At 37.4% G+C, this 23,431-nt stretch overlaps 2 protein-coding genes across 2 annotated transcripts in view; one reads left to right on the forward strand and one right to left on the reverse strand.

The window, feature by feature from the left end:
• The window catches only part of PRRG1 (proline rich and Gla domain 1), a 496,749-nt gene that overhangs the window by 251,655 nt on the left and 221,663 nt on the right, over positions 1-23,431 (forward strand). The window lies entirely within an intron of this gene.
• On the reverse strand, positions 13,380-15,033 carry LOC131503046 (protein FAM47E-like). Its single transcript, XM_058714384.1, has one exon. The coding sequence runs from the start codon at positions 15,008-15,010 to the stop codon at positions 13,733-13,735; it is 1,278 nt and encodes a 425-aa protein (XP_058570367.1). The 5' UTR covers positions 15,011-15,033; the 3' UTR covers positions 13,380-13,732.

Raw genomic sequence — 23,431 nt, forward strand, 5'->3', positions numbered from 1 at the left:
AGTACACCTTCAGCACTTTTCCCTCTCTCTTCCTCCTCTGGAATACCAATTATGTGTAGATTATTTCTATTTAGTGCATCACTTAGTTCTCTAAGTCTCCCCTCATACTCCTGGATTTTTTTATCTCTCTTTTTCTCAGCTTCCTCTTTTTCCATAATTTTATCTTCGAGTTCACCTATTCTCTCCTCTGCTTCTTCAATCCGAGCCATGGTTGTTTCCATTTTATTTTGCAGCTCGTTTATAGCATTTTTTAGCTCCTCCTGACTGTTCCTTAGTCCCTTGATCTCTGTACCAAGAGATTCTCTGCTGTCCTCTGTACTGTTTTCAAGCCCAGCAATTAATTTTACGACTATTATTCTAAATTCACTTTCTGTTATATTGTTTAAATCCTTTTTGATCAGTTCGTTAGCTGTTATTATTTCCTGGAGATTCTTTTGAGGAATTCTTCTGTTTCATCAATTTGGATAGTCCCTGGAGTGGTGCGGAACTGTGGGGCACTTCCCCTGTGCTGTCTTGAATAACTTGCATTGATGGGTGGGGCCGCAGTCAGACCTGATGTCTGCCCCCAGCCCACCGCTGGGGCCACAGTCAGACTGGTGTGTACCTTCTCTTCCCCTCTCCTAAGAGCGGGATTCACTGTCGGGTGGCGTGGCTCTTCTGGGCTACTTGCACGCTGCCAGGCTTGTGGTGCTGGGGATCTGGTGTATTAGCTGGGGTGGATCAGCAAGGTGCACAGGGGCAGGAGGGGCAGGCTCAGCTTGCTTATCCTTCGGTGATCCGCTTCGGGAGGGGCCCTGCAGCACCAGGAGGGAGTCAGACCTGCCACTGGAGGGATGGATCCTCAGAAGCACAGCATTGGGTATTTGTGCAGTGCACGCAATTTCCCTGACAGGAACCAGTTCCCTTTGGGATTTTGGCTGGGGGATGGGCGGGGGAGATGGCGCTGGCGAGCGCCTTTGTTCCCCACCAAACTGAGCTCTGCCGTCCGGGGGCTCAGCAGCTCTCCCTCCCTTTGTCCTCCAGCCCTCCCGCTCTCTGAGCAGAGCTGTTAGCTTATAACCTTCCAGATGTTAGGTCCCGCTTGCTGTCTGAACACACTCCGTCCGGCCCCTCAGCTTTTGCCAGCCAGACTCAGGGGCCCTGCTTGGCCGGCAGGCTGCCCCTCTGCCCTGGCTCCCTCCCACCAGTCAGTGTTGCCTGCACTGCCTCTCTGCCCTTCCTACCCTCTTCCGTGGGCCTCTCTGCGCTTGGCTCCAGGGAATCTGTTCTGCTAGTCTTCTGGAAGTTTTCTGGGTTATTTAGGCAGGTGTAGGTGGAATCGAAGTGACCAGCAGGACGCGGTGAGCCCAGTGTCCTCCTACACCGCCATCTTCCCTCAATCCTCTCATAATCTCTTCTTTAAAAATTAATACATGCATTAAGTTCTATGATGCATTCATAGAGAAACTGACCATAGGTAGCAGCAATTGGTGCTTTATCTCACTTTCAATACATATATATATATATACACACACATATGTTTGTATGTATATACACATGTGTATAAAAATGCATATGTGTGTATGTGTGTCTACATACGTATGTGTGTGTGCATGCATATTGATAACAAATAAGGGGTAGCGAGGGGTAGTGAAAAGTGATGTATCAACCCATATTTTACACCCATATTTTATAGGTAAAGACATCATGAATTAAAGAGTATGTTAACATGCGCAAGCACACATCTTGTAAATAGAGAGTGACTCTCCGAACTAGAATCTTCTCTAGGTAGTTTGGAAAGCTTAGCTGTGTACCATAAGTTCCTTTTTGAACAAAGACGGTTTAACTTTTTTTTAACACTAAATTTCACATAGTAGGGGCTCAAAAATATTAATTAAAAGAGTGAGTAACCTTTTAAAGTTTTAGTCTCATTCTATCCAAATTAAAACAGTGAGAGGGAGTAGATGTTAAATATGTGTTCAAAGTATATTTCCTTTAAAGGAAAAAAAATGAATATACCCAATGATGACAGATTATTATTTTAGTCAAGTGTGCATAAACCTGAAACTAGGTATAAAAATCTGTATGCTTAAAGGTATGTTTTTATAACTATAAAACAATTTATAAATATATGCAAATAATAAAATTACAATTAAGAAACTCTTAATTTTTTAAAATGTTTATTTATTTTTGACAGTGACAGAACATGAACAGGAGGAGCAGAGCAAGAAGGAGACATAGAATCCAAAGCAGGCTCCATGTTCTGAACTGTCAGCACAGAGTCCCAGTGAGGGGCTCAAAACCAAGAACTGTAAGCTGAAGTCAGACTCTTAACCGACTAAGCCACTCAGGTGCCCCTACAATTAAGAATTTCTAATTATGTTTCAGATTATGCTTTTTCTCTTAAACATAATCATATCTCACTGAGAATTGATGTAATTTCTTTTCTCCATATACTGAGATTCAATTTTCCTTTTGGGTACCATGCCTATAGACCCTCATATTCATAGACCATCTCAGTTCTTGACCAGTCCTCTTTATTGAAATGATTGACACTCTTTAGTTCATATGATAGCTCATAATGTAATTTTGCTTTCAGATAGTGGAAGCTATTATTTAAATATGTCTGTCTATGTTAAAATACTTTATTTTGGTTCAGTTTGTTCATTTTATGAAGTACCGTTAAAAGTCTCAATAACTTTAATAACTAAAGGTACTGAAGTTTCATTCTATCCAACTATTTTTTATTTCCTAGTCATCATTTAGTCTTTATGGATGGTAAAATAAGTTGATGTGACTATAAGGGAGGACATGGGACAATTGTCTTTTTTATACTAGGACATACCGATCTAAAAGCAGTCACACACAGCCTGATTCAGAGCACACATGCAAATGTGGACTCTGAGTTTGTGTGGCTGTATTGAGCTATGAAGAAATCAAAATTTTCTTGAGAATACTTATAAGTAATTTCTAATTTAGATGTAAACACAAGAACAGATCCATGGAATTCTCAAATACAGATAGAGAATACTGAGTTAGAACAGCGTGAACACACCATTTATCTAATCAGTAACTATTTTGTACTGGGGGCATCCGGGTAGCTTGGTCAGTTAAGCATGTGACTTCGGCTCAGGTCATAATCTCACAGTTTGTGGGTTCGAGCCCTGCATCGGGCTCTGTGCCAACAGCTCAGAGTCTGGAGCTTGCTTTGGATTCTGTATCTCCCTCTCTCTCTGCCCCTCCCCTACTCACGCTCTCTCTCTCTCTCTCTCTCTCTCTCAAAAATAAGTAAATATTAAAAAAAATTTTAAATAACTATTTAGGACTAAATGTCCAGCTTGGTGTGAAAAGCTGAATGATTATAGCAGACGTTGACTTTGATCTCATGGCTCAAGTTTCTGTTTCTCTTCATTTTTTTACTGAAAAATATACATATGACCAATATAAAACTAGTTGCTGGGGTGCCTGGGTGGCTCAGTTGATTAAGCATACAACTTCGGCTCAGGTCATGGTCTCACTGTTCAAGAGTTCAAGCCCTGCATGGGGTGAGCTCGAGCCCCACTTTGGGCTCTGTGCTGACAGTATAGAGCCTGTGTGGGATTCTCTGGCTATCTCTATCTCCTTCTTTCTCTGCCCCTCACTCACTCATGATCTCTCTCTCTCAAAAATAAATAAATAAATATAGATAGATAAAAGTTGCAAATGAATTATTAGCCAATAGTATGTGTATTTTTTCTGTAATATTTTAGCAGCTTTATTGAGATATAATTTATATACCATAAAATTCACCCATTTAAGTCTACAATGGTTTTTAAAATATATACAAAGTTGTGCAGCAATCACCATAATCTAATTGTCATCACCGCCCCTCCCCCAAATCATATCTATTAATAGTCACTTTCCATTTTCCTCCATCTCAGCCCTAAGTAACCACAAATCCATTTTTTGCCTCTATAAATTTGCATCTGATGGACATTTCATATAAAAGTTTCATATAATAAATGGTCTTTTGTGACTGGTTTCTTTCACTAACATGCTTTTTGAGGTTCATCCATGTTGTAGTACATATCAATATTCATTCTTTTTATTGCTGAATAATATTCCATTTTATGGCTATACCATATTTTACTTGTCCATTCATCAGTTGATGGACATTTGAGTTGTTTCACCTTTTGGTAGGTTCTTAAACTCCTAATAATTTTTCCTACATGGAGCCTATTTCTTTTCTTTTTAAAAAAGTTTATCCAAATTCAAGTTAGTTAACATACAGTGTAATACTAGTTCAGGAGTAGAACCCAGCAATTCATCACGTACATATAACACCCAGTGCTCATCCCAACAAGTACCCTCCTTAATGCCCATCACACATTTAGCCCATCCCCTGCCCACCTCTCCTCTAGCAACCCTCAAGTTTGTTCTCTGCACTTAAGAGTCTCTTATGGTTTGCCTCCCTCTCTATTTTTATCTTATTTTGCCTCCCCTCCCACTATGTTCATCTGTTTTGTTTCTTAAATTCAACATATGACTGAAATCATATGCTATTTGCTTCTCTGTATTAATATATTCATTTTGAAACACTTATATGTATTCAGTAACATGGAAATCTTTACTTCTGTTGTCATGGACATGGAAATTGCTACAGAATTGCTATAGAAATTTCTCATACCTTTCCCTACATAGTGATTATGTTTAATTAAAATATATTTGATGGAATTATATTAGTTGGCCTAAAGGTCCAGAATGTCTTGGGTGAGACTGTAGATACTTTGTTACACTAAAATCAAGTATAGCAAGTTTTTCCAAACAAGTTGGGGAAAAAACATGAACCTTATAAAACTTTCCTTATGATTCCATGCCTTACTTACTATAATAACACAGGATGTTTGTAGAACAAACATATTTAATGTCATCATTATTCTTCGTAATTTGACACAAGTAATGTCCTCTCATTTTTTCATTTTCTAAACTTTTTCCATATTCCCAATGGCTTATTTGCTTATTTCCTCTTTTATAAAAATATGATAATGATCTCAATAAGCCAATGGTAAAACTCATTGAAAAACACAATTTCCATCGTAATAGTTCTGTAAAGTGTTTCCTGTGTATTATTCATATTTATCACCTTCACCCTAAGCTATTCATTCTTCATTTCTTGCTCATACATGAAAAATAAACATGCCTTTTTGACTTACTTTCTTAAAGTCTTTTGCCACTTTCCAAATACATCTCTGAGCATTTAAGTTCAGTTGAATCTATTTAGAGAGTTTCAAATTTTTAAGAAATATCTGATATTTAGTAGCATTCTGCAAAAATAATTTTAAATCTCATTTATTATAAAGTGGACTGGGGTATATTCTTTAGCTAGAAAGACTAATGCAGATGGTGCTCTTAAATTATGATTTCTTACTGGGGCGCCTGGGTGGCGCAGTCGGTTAAGCGTCCGACTTCAGCCAGGTCACGATCTCGCGGTCCGTGAGTTCGAGCCCCGCATCAGGCTCTGGGCTGATGGCTCGGAGCCTGGAGCCTGTTTCCGATTCTGTGTCTCCCTCTCTCTCTGCCCCTCCCCCGTTCATGCTCTGTCTCTCTCTGTCCCAAAAATAAATAAAAAACGTTGAAAAAAAAATTAAAAAAAAAATTATGATTTCTTACATGACAAACAACCCATGAGGAAAGGCTTACTAATGATCTGCTAAATGCTACCAGCCGTATGACTTGACTTTCTATTAGTAGTGTTACCCCTTGATTTTCTCCTGCCAGAAAAGTGCAGATTCATCTAAACTATTGGCAAAAAGATGAATTTATACAGTGTGTGTGTGTGTGTGTGTGTGTGTGTGTGTTGGAAGAAGGGTTGAGTGTAAAGACAAAACCTAGCATTCTTTTACAGAACCTGAATTAAAGATGTGTTGTAGAGTAACTGGTGGATTTGGGAAGGAAGGTGAGGCCAAAGGCAGCCCTGTTTAAAGGGGAGAGAGAGGGTGTTGAAACTGAAAATTGAGGGGGAGAAAACTATTGAAATGAATTACTCTTCCCTTTGACTGTGTGCGTGGTAAAGTCCCTGGCCTGGAGCAGAAGGGGAAAGCTGGACTGAGAGCAACTTCTGGTGGCAGGGAATATTTTTTTCTTGTACATGTAATTGCTTAGCATTCCTTAGATCATAAATAACTGCCAAAGACTAAAAGCATTAACGATAACTGGACATGTCAGTTCTGCATCCAAAATAATGTATTTACAGTGCTTCCTTCCCTATTTTGCCATGTCTCTGTCAATCATCAATACTTTCATTCCCCCTCTAAATCATTACTTTGGTCCTTAATTAAATAAATGTATTCTTTACTTATGCTGCAGAGAAATCAATTTTCCCAGTGTGGTCCTTCCCCCTTAATTCTTTTTTTTCTTTTTCACATTAACAATCCCTAATTTTTAGAAAGAAAAAACTTTATAAATGAATCAAGGTACCCAATTCCCCAAATTATGAAAATGAATTCCTATATCATTATAGATTGGTAAATACATTGATCACATTGGAGTACTTTAGTATTTTGTCTACAGAGATTACAGCTACAAGATGAAAAACCATACTTGGTTTATTCAGTGGTTACAAATGTAGGAGGGAAAAATGAAAATAGTAATAAAAAGATTCTGTGCAGAACAAAAATCCACTTTCTTTTCTCTTAGAGACATTGTTTGATAAACCATAGTGACGATTCTTCTAGCCATGCTATTAAATATTTTTAGTTAGATTACATTTTAAATTAAACCAGTTCATTGGAATAAATCTTTGTATGGGACACTAGGTTTTATAAAACTATTTCATAGTTGAATCATGTAGAGCATCCCTCAGACTATATTCTTGCAAAAGAGTGTTGGGTCAAATGAACAAGAGAAAATATGTAGTAATATATATTATTAGAATTATTATTATTTTTTTTTTTAGAGAGAGAGCGAAGTGCAAGCAGGTGAGAGGGGCAGAGGAAGAGAGAGAATCTTAAGCAAGGTCCACACTCAACATGGAGCCCCATGCAGGGCTTGATCCAACGACCCTGGGATCACAACCTAGTTGAAATCAAGAGTCAGACGGTCAACAGACTGAACCACCCAGGCGCTCTAGTATTAGAACTATTTTTATAAAACAATCATTCCATTCACATTTTGTGATAGGTTCAACAACATCTTAGAAAACTGGTGTGTATATGTGTATTTAATGCATACATTTATATGTACCTACTAGGCTTTGATAGTTAATGTCCATGTTAGCTAAAATTTAGGATTATGGTATGAATAAATAAATACATATTACATTTTTATGTAATACAAATACTATATATTTGAAATTATTCTAAAGAAAAATAATTATCAACATGCAATCATAGCCTGTATTTCATAATTAGCATTACAGATATAACTTGTGAATAATATGAATATTTTTGCCTGACCTTTTCTAATGTTGGACATTAGTCAGGTAGACATTAGGAAGAAATGCATCTTAGCTGATTGTGTGTGTGTGTATTCTGTGAATTTTCATTTCTTTAAAAAATATAGGGTTGCCTGGCTGGCTCAGTTGGTCAAACGCCCAATTCTTGGTTTTAGCTCATGTCATGGTCTCAAGTTTGTGGGTTTGAGCCCTGCGTCGGGCTTCATGCTATAAGCATGAAGCCTGCTTGGGATTCTGTCTCCTTCTCTCCCTGCCCCTCCCCTGCTTGCTCTCTACCTCTCTTTCTCATGAATAAATAAACATTAAGATACACACACACACACACACACACACGTGTGTGTGTGTGTGTGTGTGTGTGTATATATATATATATATATATATATAAATGTATTAGAAGCCATGGAGTAGAATTAAATCAGCACTAGTAGAAAACAGATTATTGATTATTCTGCATTTTCCTATACATAATACGAAGTGATTTGGGAAATATTTTGCTAACTATTAGAAAATAAGGCAAGATTTTAAGTTTTCATCCCTTAATATGTTGTCTGTAATGAGCACATGAATCTTGAGAATTTATATTATTAATGATCTATATTCTCAGTGTACTGCTGCATCACTTAAGTGTACATAGGTACAGAACGAATGCAATAAGCATTTCTTATTCCCTTCATTGGAGGTGGTGAAAGATATAGGGTTCTATGTCAAATAGACCTCAGTTGAAAGCCTGGCTCCATGCCTTCCCAGCTATATGAACTTGCTAATAGTGATGTATGCATCAGAAAAAATCGTAATAATGATATGAAATAGTATTAGTGATTAGTGATAGTATAGTGAATTAGGTGATTCATTTAAGATGATGCTAATATTACACTTAGCTAATTGGTTGCAATCAATACATGGTAGCTATTATTTTAGGAACTAGACTCACCCTGATAAAGCAGTATACTAATTGTATGAAAGCTCACTTAGTTTTTTAATTTTTAATTTTAGATTCTTCTGTTATAATTCTGGAAGTCTAATAGTTTTCGTCTAATTCTGTTCCTTTTCTAATTTAAATAGTCACTGAAATCTCTTTATGTTATTTCTAGGGGAAAGGTTAGCAGGTAATGCATTTTTAAAATGTGAATAGCTTTTTGGGATGCCTGGGTGGCTCAGTCAGTTAAGTATCCAACTTGAGCTCAGGTCATGATCTCACAGTTTGTGGGTTCGAGCCTGGAGTCAAGCTCTATGCTGACAGCTCAGATCCTGGAGCCTGCTTCAGATTCTGTGTCTCCCTCTCTCTCTGCCCCTCCCTTGTTCATGCTCTGTCTCTCTCTCTCAAAAATAAATAAACATTAAAAAAATAAAAAATAAAATGCCTATTACCTAAATCAATCTACTATCAAATTTAATGCCATCCCTACTAAAATACAAACAGCATTTTTCATAGAACTAGAACAAATAATCCTAAAATTGGTAAGGAACCACAAAAGACCCAAAGAAGCCAAACACCAGTTTGCATTCCTATCAAGAGTGCAAGAGGGCTCCCATTTCTCCACACTCTCACCTACAATGTTTCTTTCTTCTCTTGTTGATTTTAGCCATTCTTACAGGTATAATGTGGTATCTCATTGTAGTTTTGATATGCACTTCGCTGATGATCACTGATGTTGAACATTTTATTTAAGTTTATTTATTTTGAGGGGGGCGGGGCAGAGGGAGAGGAGAGCGAGAATCCCAAGCAGGCTCTGCACTGCCAGTGAGTAGCCTGACGTGGGGCTCAATCCCAAGAACTGCTGAAATCAAGAGCTAGACCACCTACGAGCAGCTAGAAATAAAGAAGGGTATGGGGCTCATAGCAACCAGCACATGGATCTTGGTGGACTGTGTATCTGATGGCAATGGTACCTGATCAGAGCATAGCCAGCAGTTTTGCCCACCTGTGGAGTGAGGACATTGGCCTTCTCTGGCCAGGAAGCACATCAGCAGTTCTACCTAGATTTGGTCCCCAGCCAGCATTCCAGTCTAGCCATAGAGCCCATCTTATGGCCCTACCCAGGCAGAGTGGCAAGCCAGCAACCCTATCCAACTGCAGAGCATAGCCTTTGAGCTTGCCCAACCAGGAAGCCCCTTCAGTGACCCTGTAAAGTCTTGGAAAGCACCCTATTTACCTTCTTGGCTGTGGAGCCCAGCATACAGTCCTGATTAATGGCTGAGCGCAGCTTGCAGCCTTGCCCAGGCAGGGAGCCCATTCAGCAGCAACTGTTCAGCCTTGGAGCACAGCCAGTGGTCTGCCCAATCACAAATCCTTGTCTGCTTCCTTGTCTAAAATGGGAGTACAAGCGGCAGTACCACCCAATAAGGGAACACAGCCAGTGACCCTACTTGACTGGAGATACTTGCAGAGTTTAGCCATGATCCCACCTGGCTATGGAGATCAGCTGGAAGTAAAACTGTTACTATTTGAATATGACATGATAATATATATGGAAAATATATATATGTATATATCATAAATATTCCACACAAAAAACTGTTAGAACTAATAAATGGATTCAGTAAAGTTGCAGGATACAAAATTAATATACAGAAGTCTTTTGCATTTCTATACACTAATAACAAACTACCAGAGAAATCAAGACAACAATCCCATATACAATTGCATCAAATAGAATAAAATACCTAGGTATAAATTTAACCAAGGATGGAAAATATCTGTACACTGCAAACTATAAGACATTGATGAAAGAAATTGAAGAAGACATAAATAAATGCTCATGAAGTAGAAGAATTAATACTATTAAAATGCCCATTCTACCCAATGCAATCTACATATTGAGTGCAACCCTTATCAGCATTCCAGGGACATTTTTCAAAGAACTAGAACAATAATTCTAAAATTTGTATGGAACTCAAAACTCCCTGAATAGCTAAAACAATCTTGAGGAAGAAGAACAAAGCTGAAGTATCACAATCCTAGATTTCAAACTATACTACAAAGCTATAGTTATCAAAACAGTATGGTACTGGCACAAAAAATAGACAAACAGATCAATGAAATAGAATAGAGGGCCCAGAACTAAACTCACACATATGTGATCAATTGATTTACAACAAAGGAGGCAAGAATATACAACAGGGAAAAACAGTATCTTCAATAAATAGTGTTGGGAAAACTGGACAGCTACATGCAAAAAAAAAAAAACAAAAAAAAGAAACTGAACCACTCTCTTATACCATATACAAAAATCAAGTCAAAATGAATTAAAGACTTGAAAATAAGTCCTGAAACCACAAAACTTTTGGAATAAAACATAGTTGGTAAGCTCCTTGACATCAGTCTTAGTGGCATCTGTGAGGGGGAGGGTGTGACTCCAAAGGCAAGAGAAACAAAAGCAAAATTAAACAAATGTGACTACATCAAACTAAAAAGTTTTTGTGCAGCGAAGGAAACCATTAGCAAAATGAAGAGGCAACCTACTGAATGGGAGAAGATATTTGCAAATCATATATCTGCTAAGGGGTTAATATCAAAAATGTATAAGGAACTCATATAACTCAATAGCAAAAAAAATCTGAATAAAAATGGGCAAATGATCTGAATAGACATTTATCCAGGAAGACATACAGATTGGCCAACAGATGCATGAAAAGATGCTCAACATCACTAATTATTAGGGAAATGCAAATCAAAGCCGTAATGAGATATCACCTCATACTTTTCAGAATGGCTATTATCAAAAAGACAAGAAATAGCAAGTGTTGGCAAGGTTGTGGAGAAGAGGGAACCCTCATACACTTTTAATGGAAATGTAAATTGTTGTAGCCACTATGGAAAACAGTATGATAGTTCCACAAAAAAATAAATATAGAAGTACCATATGATACAGCAATTCCACTCCTGGGTATCAGGTATCTATCCGAAGGAAATGAAAATACTAATTTGAAAATGTGTATGCACCCCTATGTTTATTGCATTATTATTTATAATAGCCAAGATATGGAAATAACCTAAGTGTCCATCAATAGATGAGTGGGTAAAGAAGATATGGTATATATGTACAACAAAATACTGCTCAGCCGTAAAAAAGAATGTATCTTGCCATTTGCAACATGGGTAGAACTTGAGTGTATTATGCTAAGTGACATAAGTCAGACAGAAAAAGACAAATACCACACGATTTCACTTACATGTGGAATCTAAAAAACAAAATTCAGGGTCATAGATATGCAGAACAGATTGGAGATTGCCAGAGGTGACAGGGGTTGGGAGGATGTAAAATGGGTGAAGGACATTAAGGTACAAACTTCTAGGTATTAAATAAATAAGTCCTAGGAATGTAATGTACAGCATGGGGAGTATAGTCAATAATATTATATTATCTGTGTAAAGTAACAGATTATAACTAGACTTACTATCGTGACCATATTGCAATGTAGACAAATGTCAAGTCACTGTATTGTACATGTAAAACTAATATAATATTGTGTGTCAGTTAAACCTCAGTAAAAAAAATACACACATTTGTAATTTCTGGGATTCAGCAACAGGCAGGTCTTACTGTAATTCTCCTCTATAAGTAAAGGAGAGTAAACATTATAAACAACACCTATATGTTTGATGCTAATATATAAGCATGTGTGCTTGTATTTGTACTCAAGAAAGTAATTTTCTTTTCTATATATAAAAAAAAGGAGCTAATGCCAAGATTTGAATGGATAGTCTTTGTGACTTTGAATGGTCTTTGTGTGTCAAGAATGTTAATAAGAGTAGTCACAGAGAGGAAGACAGTAATTTAGACACTAAGAAACCTTAATGAAAAAGGAAGTAAGTGAAAGGAGAGTAGTTGATTGCCATAAGGATATGAGTGGATGATACAACCTGAGGGCTTGTGTTCCCATCTTACAAAGATGAAATATACACATATACTTCCATATACAGATGGATTCTTTCATTATTAGAAACAAAAGTGTGCTTTAGATCCATGCTACAAATATTTCTAGATACAGATTTACTTGTCCCATCCAGTTTTACCTGTTGTTTTGGACCTATAAAGAAGTTGCTCGATGTCTTATTTTAAATGTATGAGTGAATTTTAAATTGCTATTCACAAGATGCAAAGATTAATTTCACTTGAATAGAGGGGCGCCTGGGTGGCTCAGTCGGTTAAACCTCCAACTCTTGATTTCAATTCAGGTCACGATCTCATGATTCTTGGGTTCGAGCCCCACATTGGCCTCTGCAAGTCATTGTAGAGCCTGCTTGGGATTCTCTCTCTCCTTCTCTCTCTGTCCCTCCCTGGCTTGCACACTGTCTCTCTCAAAATAAATACACATTCAAAAAATTTTTCACTTGAATAGATATGTGAGGATATTTGATTCTGCTGTGTAGTTTTGCACACACAGATCTGTGCACACTAGATTTGCCATGGACTTGAAGCTCCCTACTATTCTGCATCCATGTCACATGATATGGAAACATTCTTTCATGGTGAATTTTTATGAACATGTTGAAAATTTTTAAATATATTCATTTGGAAGGTATGATAAAAAACAGCATTACTAAAGTTTTACCTATAATTTTGATGAATGTTTTAAATTGTTTTTCTAAAATTTATTTATTTTTTGAGAGACAGAGAGAGCACAAGCAGGGGAGGGGCAGAGAGAGAGAGGGAGACACAGAATCTGAAGCAGGCCCCAGGCTCTGAGCTGTCAGCACAGAGCCCAATGTGGGGCTCAAACTCATGAACTGCAAGATCATGACCTGAGCTGAAGTTGGACACTTTAACTGACTGAGCCACCCAGGCACCCCTTTATGAATAGTTTTCAATCTAGTCTGGGGACTTGATGCAATCCTGACAAGTGAGATAACAACTTTAGTATAAATGAAGCTAACATTATTTTGGCTGTGAATTTTAAGTTTTGCTTAACAAAATAATTGTCATAATTATTCCTTACAGTTTTAATATAAATGAAACTATACAAGTCTCTTTTACTTGGCACATTTATTTTGAAATCCCTTTCATATTGTAGTTGACATAACTAGGTTATTTTGTTAAGTAATTCTTTTATAGTTTTATTTTTACAAATGATATAATGATCTAATATTCGCCATGCTATAAAAATCTAAGAAGAGTATATATGAATATTGATTTCATAGTTAAAAAAATATTGATGAACCCAAGCAGAAGGTCATTGAGGAATCTTTATAGACATTAGGTGTTAAATTGACAGATGTGGAATCAAAATTGCACATGCACAGTGGAATACTCATCATGAATTCTACTTGATGTTAGAATGAAAGAGAAATCACAAAGTAAGCAGTAAGTAGAAAAATGTTTAAACATCTTCATGTGGATCTTCTTCTATATTTGGGTGCATTTTCATTACTCGTTCTATAGGAGTCTTAACAGAATCATAGCTCCATCCCTTCCTGGTAAACAACTTCTCAAGGAAGCCTGGCATCCTGTAGCCCTTGAGTTGAATGAAATCTTTAAAGGCAATTGTTCCATAAAGATCTTCAGTAATATCCTTTTCAGGAACCTTCTTTCCAAAACTACCATCTTGACCTTCAAGTAAGACCTTGGGGTCAATCAAAGGTTCATCATTTATTAGCTTTTTCCACAACTTGGGCTTCAGGTACCATGCTCCATACCTCATTTTCACCCAATTGGGTTTATAAGGATTATCTGGTGGCTGGAGTTTCTTCTCCCAATCTTTATCCTGTAAGGAGAATCTTATGCCCTCCATCTCATCTAGCCCCTTCCTGTTCTTTAGATCCATAGGAACCTGGTTTACTTTCTTCAGGCAGACTACTTTACGGGTTAGTTTGCACTCATAGCCAAGGTCAAATAGTTTCATGATGAACTCTTCATCAATGCCCAAGTCTCTGAAAGTAGCAACCCATCTGCAGGATTTACGAACTTCTCTTGGTACTTTTCTTTGAAGAGGAGGAATTTTGAGCAAATCATCTGTGCTTGATTTCTTTTCTTCAGGAGGCACTTTGTCTGGATGTGACCCAGGAGTCTTCTTGGGAAGTTCAACTTTGGCAGGACATTTCTCACAACGCTTTGTGGGAGACTTCCTTCTTTTCTCAGTGTTCTTACAAGAAGCCCAAGTGGCCTCCAGCTTCCTGTCAGGATCCAGCACTTCCAGCACCTTTAGTAAGAGGTCTGCAGGTAGATCTTTCTCCAAATCTGGGTCGAGAGCCAAGGGACGCTCAGTCAGTTGGGCCTCAATGTCCTCTAAGAATGCCTTCCGTGCTAGCTGGGCTGGTGAGAGAGTGGAAAACAGGTCTGCTTCCTTGGTCAGCTTTTTATGACTCTTTGTTGGGGCAGGTTGGGGAACTCTGTGAGTAATCACGGGGAGAAAGCCCTCCTTAGGGCTGCGAGTGATCAGACCTTTACAAGGTGGACACCCCCTTCTGAAGTCATCCAGCCCCTCTTTCACAAATATCCACCTCCGGCTGTCCAGGGAGGTGGGGAACTTCAGAAGCTTCTTCTTGTGATTTGCAAAACACTTGGAGGGTAATTTGTCTTTGTACCAGGGCTTGCAGTTCATGCCTAGGGGCATTGGTTCCAGTGGCCCTGGGGCTAACAGCCACTTCTTGTTCTCCATGGTACCTCTAGCCCCGGGGCGACCGCCAGCTTTAGTGGTTTGTTTTCCAGTTGCTAGGAGACTTCGTAGCCAGGCGCCCCCAGATTCTTCCCAGAGGGGGGTCCACGCAGTTGCCTCCTGGCAGCCGGCTTTCTCCTGGGATGGGTGCCGAAGCTTCATTCCTTTTTGTTGAAGGGTACTATTCCGTTATGTGGGCGTACTCCACACTTTAATAATCCATTCACCTTTTAATGGGTCTTTGGGTTAATTCCAATTTGAGGGTATTACAAATAAAGCTGCCACAAATATTTGTGTTCATATCTTTGTACATCATTTCATTTCTCCTGGGTAAACTTTAGCAGAGAGGAATAGCAGAAGCATATGACAGGTGTTTGTTTAACATTTTAGGAAACCACCTAACTTTCCCCAAGGGGATGTTTAATTTTCCTTCCAATAGTGTATGAGAATTGCTCTTCATCCACATAGTGCCCAATACTTGGTATGATTAGCCATGTTAATTTTGGCTATTCTGATAGGTGTATAGTGGTATCTCACTGTGCTTTTAATTTGCATTTCCCTAATGACTATCTGTTCATGTGCCTAGTTGCCATTTATCTCTCCTGTGGTGAAGTGTCTGTTCAAATTTTTTACACATTTTAAAATTGTATTGCTATATATCACTGAGTTATGAGTTCTTTGTGCATTCTGAATGTAAGTCCTTTATCAAATATATGATTTGTAAATTTTTCTCTCAATTTTTTCTCTCCACCTATGGCATACATTTTCATTGTCTTTACAAGTGTTTTTCAAAGAGCAGAGTTTTGACATTTGATGAGGTCCAATGTATTAGTTCATTTTTTTATGGATTGTTCTTTTTGTATTGTATCCAAGAAAACTTTCCCTATGCAAAGGTCATAAAGGTGGTTTTCATTCTGCTAAGTTTTATAATCTTAGGTTTTACATTTAGATCTGTCCTCTACTTAAATTTAGTTTTTTTTTAGGTGATGCAAAATATGGATCAAAGTTTTTATTTTTTTATTTTTATTTTTTGCCTGTGGATATCCCATAGTTCCAGAATTTTTTTAAGAATCTTTTTTTTTTTAAGTTTATTTATTTGGGGGGAGACAGAGAGAGAGAGTGCACACACATTTGCCTGAGCAGGTTAGGGACCTGCAGGTTAGAGAGAAAGAGACAAAATTCCAAATAAGCTCCATGCCATTAGTGCAGAACCTGATGTGGGGCTCAAACCCACAAACTGTGAGACCATGACCTGAGCTGAGAGCAAGAGTTGGATGCTTAAGTGACTGAGCCACCAGAATTTTTTTTTTTTTTTGAAAGAGAAGCTTTTCTCCACTGAATTACGTTTGTAATTTGGTAGGTATAAGTTGTTCATATTGCTGTGAGTTCATTTCTGGACACTTTGCTGCTTCACTGCTTTCTCTGTATGCCAATTCCACACTGTGCTGATTACTTTGTATTTTATAAGCCTAAAAATAAGACTGTATTCGTCCTTCAAGTTCGTTCTTCTTCTGCGAAGTTGTTTTGACTATTCTAGGTCTTTTGAATTTCTATAGGAATTTTAGAATCAGTTTGTCAGTGTCTATAAAAAAACCTGTTGGGATTTTGATTAGGATTTGGTGGAATCAATAAATCAATTTTGATATCTAATATTGAGTTTCCTGACCCATGAAAAAAATCCATCTCTCCATTTACATGTATTCTTTCATTTATCTTAGCAATATTTTGTACTTGTCAGTGCATAGTTCTTTCACATCTTTTTTCTCTAAGTTTTCCTTAATATTTTATGTTTTTTGATACTACTGTAACTAGTATTATAATTTTTAGTCACCATGTTCATTGTTACTATATACAAAAATAATTTATTTTTGTGTATTGATCTTGTATTATGCAACTTTTGTAAACTGACATCAATTCTAGTAGCTTTTTTTAAAGTTTATTTTTTGTTTTGAGAGAGAGAGAGAATATGCAGGAAGAGCAGAGAAAGAGGGAAAGAGAGATAATCCTAAGCAGGCTCTGCACTAACAGTGCAGAACTCATGAACCATGAGATCATGACCTGAGCCAAAACTAAGAGTCAGATGCATAACCCCACAGAGCCACTTGGGCACCCCGTCTAGTAGCTTTTTTCTTTCTCTTTTTTGTAAAGTCCATTGAATTTTCTACATTGAGAATCATGTCATCTCTTAATAAAGATAGTTTCACTTCTTCCTTTCCAGTCAGAAAAAACTTTTTCCTGGCCTTATTGCACTGGCTAGAACCTACTTGTATTGATTATTCATTTTTGAGAGACAGAGAGACACACACAGATATGAGTGGGGGAGGGGCAGAGAGAGAGGGAGAACAGAATCTGAAACAGGCTCCAGGCTCTGAGATGTCAGCACAGAGCCCAACCTGGGTCTTGAACTCACAAACCGTGAGATCATGACTTGATCCAAAGTTGGGCACTTTACCAACTGAGCCACCCAGGTACCCCAATTTTTATATTGTTTCTGATCTTAGGGGGAAAGCCATTAAATGTGATGCTAGCTTTAGGTTTTTTGTACGTATTGATTTTCAGTTTAAGTTCCTTTTTATTCCTAGAGGTCTGAGGCCTAGTGACAAATGCTTTGTTTCAGATATGTGGATTGTGTCAAATGTTTTTCTGCACCCATTGAGATGTTCATACAGCTTTTACTCTAAAATAAAGTTTTCTAAGGGGCGCCTGGGTGGCGCAGTCGGTTAAGCGGCCGACTTCAGCCAGGTCACGATCTCGCGGTCCGTGAGTTCGAGCCCCGCGTCAGGCTCTGGGCTGATGGCTCGGAGCCTGGAGCCTGTTTCCGATTCTGTGTCTCCCTCTCTCTCTGCCCCTCCCCCGTTCATGCTCTGTCTCTCTCTGTCCCAAAAATAAATAAAAAACGTTGAAAAAAAAAAAATAAATAAAGTTTTCTAAAATAATAAATAACAGGGGCGCCTGGGTGGCTCAGTCGTTTGGGCGTCCGACTTCGGCTCAGGTCATGATCTCGAGGTCCGTGAGTTCAAGCCCCGCGTCGCGTCGGGCTCTGTGCTGACAGCTCAGAGCCTGGAGACTGTTTCAGATTCTGTGTCTCCCTCTCTCTCTGACCTTCCCCCATTCATGCTCTGTCTGTCTCTGTCTCAAAAATGAATAAATGTTAAAAAAAATTAAAAAAAATAATAAATAACAGTGATTTCCGTGTGGCTTGAAATTTTCTTTGTGGGAAGATTTTTTTGTTTTTTTTTTGTTTTTTTCTTAACTGCAAATTCAGCTTCTCTAATAGCTATAGGGATATTTAGGTTATCTGATTTTTCTTGAAGGAGTTTTAGTTTGTATATTTCAAGTTATATGTTTGTTTTATTTATATTGTCAAAATTATTATCATAAAGTATCCATACTATTTCCTTATTGTCTTTTAGTATCTGTGGAATCTATGGTAATGTCACCTCTTCCATTGTTGATTTTTATAGTTTGTATCTTCTTTTTTCCTTTTCTTCCTAATCAGACCGGGTACAGAATAAGACAATTTATTGACCTTCTTAAATAAAGTTTTTAATTTCATTGACTTTTCCAATTATTTTTTGTTTTCTTTTTGATTGGTTTCTTCTCCCAACTTTGGTCTGTTGTTGTGTCACCCTTAATGGTCTGTTCATGGCAATCTACAATGCTTTTTCCAGCATGAACCTCAAAACTCTTCCAGCGTCTACTCATTACCCAATTCCAAAGCTACTTCCACACTTTCAGGTATTTGTTACAGCAGCAACTTCTTGGTACCAATTTCTTAGTCCTTTCGGGTTGCTGTAACAGACATCCTGCACTGGGTGGCTTATACACAACAGAAATCTATTTCTCACAGTTCTCGAAGCTGGGAAGTCCAAGTTCAGGATACAGGCAGATTAAGTATCTGGTAAGAATCAACTTCCTGGTTCATAGACACCCATCTTTTCCTGTGTCCTCACATGGCATAAAGGCTTAAGAATCTCTCTAAGGCCTCTTTTATAAGGACATTAATCCCATTTATGAGTGTTCCACCCTCAAGACTTAATCACCTCCCAAAGGTCTTATGCCCAAATACCATTATATTGGAGATTAAGTTTCCACGTATAAGTTTGGGTGAGACATAGTTAGCCTGCAGCATGTGGACATTCATTAAATTTTATATATTTTATAACCTCCACACTACTTTTTGAATTACTTTGGCTTAAAGACTATATCACTCTTAAATAGATTTTAACATAAAAATATTTACCAGGGCTCCTGGGTGGCTCAGTTGGTTAAGCGTCTGACTCTTGGTTTTGGCTCAGGTCATGGTCTCGTAGTTAGGGAGATCAAGCCCTACATCATACTCTGCACTAGAGGCATGGAGCCCACTTGGGATTCTCTCTCTCCCCCCTCTCTCTCTCCCTGTCCCTCCCTCACTCTCACTTGCTCTCTGTCTCTTTATCTCTCAAAATAAATAAACATTTTAAAAGTATTTACCCATGTAATGGTCAGCTTCATTGTTCTTTACTCCTTGCTTTAGATCAATATATCTATTGTATCATTTTCCTTCAGGGAAAACAAAAATATAGTGTACCATATGTCTGCTGGTGAAGAAATTGTTCTTTTCCTATGTGCTTGAATTTTTTCTTATTTTGCCTTGTTTTTTTTTAAGATTTTTTTTAATGTTTATTTATTTATTCATTTGGGGGGAGGGGCAAATAAATGTTTATTTATTTGGGGGGAGGGGTTCAGCATGGAGCCCGACATAGGGCTCCCATCTCACAACCATGAGATCACCTGAGCCAAGAGTATCAAGAGTTGGATACTTACTCAACTGACCCACCCAGGTGCCCCATTTCAGAGATATTTTTAAAGATGTATTTTCCATGTATAGAATTCTGGGATGATAGGTTTTTTCTTTCAGTACTTAAAAAAAAGACAGCTCCATTGTTTTCTCATTTGCATTGTTTTGGACAACAGATATAAAGTCACTCTGATTTTGGTTTGTACATAATGTGTCTTTTTCCCGCCTCTGGCTACTTTCAAGATGTTTTCTTTATCATTGTTTTTGAGCAAATTGATTATTATGTGCCATGGTATCATTTTTTTGTATTTCTTGTGGTTGTGACTTGTTGAACATCCTGAATTTGTGTGTTTATAGTTTCCATCAAATTTGCAGGGAAATTGCCCTAATTTCTCCAGATGTGTTTTCTGCCTTGCTTTTTTCTTGTCTTCTTTGTAGATTCCAATATTCCACATATTATATTACTTGAAGTTTCATACAACTCACTGATGCTATGCTCATTTAAATGTTGTGGGTTTTTTCCTTTGTGATGCATTTCAGGGCATTTCTCTTGCTAGGTCTTAATGTACAGTAATCTTTTTTTCTGTAATATCTGATCTGTCTTGAATGCCTTACAATATAGCTTTCATCTTACACTTTGAAATTCTTATCTCTAGAAGTTTGGTTTAGTTTGTTTTTTCATGTCTCTGCTTAATTTTTTGAAAATTAGAAATATAGACATTAAAACTGTTTTAAGGTCTTTTCCTGATAATTTTAACATCTGTATCAATTCTGGGTTGGTTTTGATTGACTGGTTCATCTCTTAATTATAGAAGCATGTTACTGCCTCTTCCACTCTAGTAATTGCTGGATGCCAAAAATAATAAAATTTACCCAGGTGAGTGCTGGATTGTTTTGTAATTATGTAAATATTTTTGAAACTTGTTTCTATAAGCTGTTAAATTGCTTGGAAATGGTCTGATCATTTTGGGTTCTTTTTCAGATTTAATAGGCAGAAACAGAGCAGTGCTCAATCTATGGCAAATTATTCCCTACTCTTCCATGTACACAACTAGTGCCTGTGAATATTGAGGCTTTCCAGTCTCGCTGGCAGGAACAGTCACTATCCTAGGCCTGGTATACATGCCAGGCATTATTACTTATAATCTTTTTAGGTAATTCATTTCCTGGCATTAGGTAACTTCCTCATGAGCATGAGCAGATCAATAATCAGTTGAACAATTAGGATGGGGGTGGGGTTGGGGTCTGAAAGTTTCTGAAGTTTTCTCTCTGCGTAAAATTCTACTTTCTGGTCTTAAAAAGTCTACCCATTTTGTTCTCCAATGTCTCTTAGCTTAATCTCTTAAATTTAGAGTGAATGTTGGCCTCTGCCTAGACTCTCCCTCCTTGAACCATGGCCTAGAAATCTATTAAGTAATCTGGGGTAACCATAGGGCTCATCTCATTTGTTTTCCACCTCTCAGGGACGGATCTCTACTGCCTAATGTCCAGTGTCTTACAAACTATTGTCTTATATTTCCGCACCCCTCCCCTTTTTTTTTGGTTGTTTCAACAGGTAAATCTAGACCCTTTTTCTCTATCTTGGCCAGAGGAAATTTTTTCTTTCTTTCTTTCTTTCTTTCTTTCTTTCTTTCTTTCTTTCTCTTTCTTTCTTTCTTTTTGCTTTGTCTCCATGAATTTGGGAAGCTGCCCTCTCAAAAGTTACCAAAGAATTCTTAACCATCAAATACCTTATCATATTCTTATCACTGATCTTAATCATTAAAAATTGTGGATCATGGGGCACCTGGGTGGCTCAGTTAGTTAAGCATCTGACTCTTGATTTCAGCTCAGGTCATGATTTCATGGTTCAGGAGATTGAGCCCCATGTCAGGCTCTGCACTGACAGTGTGGAGCTTACTTGGAATTCTCTCTCTCTCTTTCTCTCTCATTATAAATAAATAAACATTAAAATTTTTTAAATATTTTGGATCATACCGACATTATTGAAATTTATATTCTTCCAGGGGCGCCTGGGTGGCTTGGTTGGTTAAGCGTCCGACTTCGGCTCAAGTCATGATCTCACGGTCCATGAGTTCAAGCCCCGCGTAGGGCTCTGTGCTGACAGCTCAGAGCCTGGAGCCTGTTTCAGATTCTGTGTCTCCCTCTCTCTCTGCCCCTCCCCTGTTCATGCTCTGTCTCTCTCTGTCTGAAAAATAAATAAATGTTAAAAAAATAAAAAAAAAAAGAAATGTATATTCTTCCTGAAATTTTATACCGTTCAGTTTTTCTCCTAATGCTTATGATATATATCCATTTTGAAATACACAACATGAATACCAAACTCCTCACCATACCACATTGCTATTTATAATTCTGATCTAACATAGCTTTTCTTTTGTCATCACCAAAATTCTCCAATACAAAAATCACAGATTAGATATCATTCCTCAGTTATGGCCTGATAATATGTCTTTGTTTAAATCCATTTGGTTATTTATTCCTCTATTTACCACACATTTGTTAAGTTCTGTGCTGGATCCTCAAACTGCTGCAATTAAAAGTATAATTACTCTGTTTTCCCAATAATGAAATTCCCCTTATTTCTTTGCCAATGAAATCAGCTTTTTCATATCAATTACTTCAAAAGTTGTGCCCACATTTTATCTTTGAGGTAAATCTTTTCTGAATAAGTATTGACTGGTATAGGCGAAGATTACACATCAATGAAATGGAATTAAATGGAGCAGTACAACTAGGGTAAACTAAGGTTGGTATCAGAAGCTGAAGTGTGAAACTAGGAAATAAAAATGTAAGCAAGAAAATAGGAACATGGTCTAAGTCTAGAGATAATTGCTTGTTTTGTTTGTTTGCTGCAGTGTGAATCACTGGCAGACAATCTCCACTTAAATGCAGGGGCAAAGTGACATTTTCAGATGAGAAAATAAAGATGATTAGTAAGTTCACTTAAGTTTATGGCCAGAAATGGGACAAATTCTGATACTCAAATACCTTTAAAAGTTCTGTATCTTCCCACTTTGTCATATGACATTCAGATGACAGTTGAGCAACTCCAGCCATCCCAGCCCTAAGCAACCACTGATCTTCATTCTGTCTCTTTAGATCTGCTAATTGTGGACATTTGATATGAATGGAATCATAGAATGTGTGGTCCTTTTTTATTAGCTTCTTTCATTTAGCATACTGTTTTCATGTGTCATCCATATTATAGCATATGCTGGGTACTTTGTTTCTTTTTATTGCAAATAATTTGTGTGGATATACTATATTCATTAATCAATTGAACATTTGGGTTGTGTCCACTTTTTTATTATGAATAATGTTGCTATAAACATTTATGTACAGGTTTTTATTTTTCTATTCAGTCTTTTGAAATTCATTACTCGTATTTCCCCAGCTTCATTGAAATATAATTGACAATTTAAAATTTTATATATTTAAGGTGTATGACTTACTGAATTGATACACATTTATATTGTAAAACAGTCAGCACAGTCAAGCTAATTAACATATCCAGCACCTCACACAGTTATCATCTTCTTTTCTTGTGTGTGTTGAGAACGCTTAAGATCTACCCTCTTAGCAAATTTCGAATATACAATACGATATTGTTAAAAAATTTTTTTACATTTATTCATTTTTGA

This window comes from Neofelis nebulosa, chromosome X (genome assembly GCF_028018385.1).
Source record: "Neofelis nebulosa isolate mNeoNeb1 chromosome X, mNeoNeb1.pri, whole genome shotgun sequence".
In the NCBI taxonomy this organism is placed as follows: domain Eukaryota; kingdom Metazoa; phylum Chordata; class Mammalia; order Carnivora; family Felidae; genus Neofelis; species Neofelis nebulosa.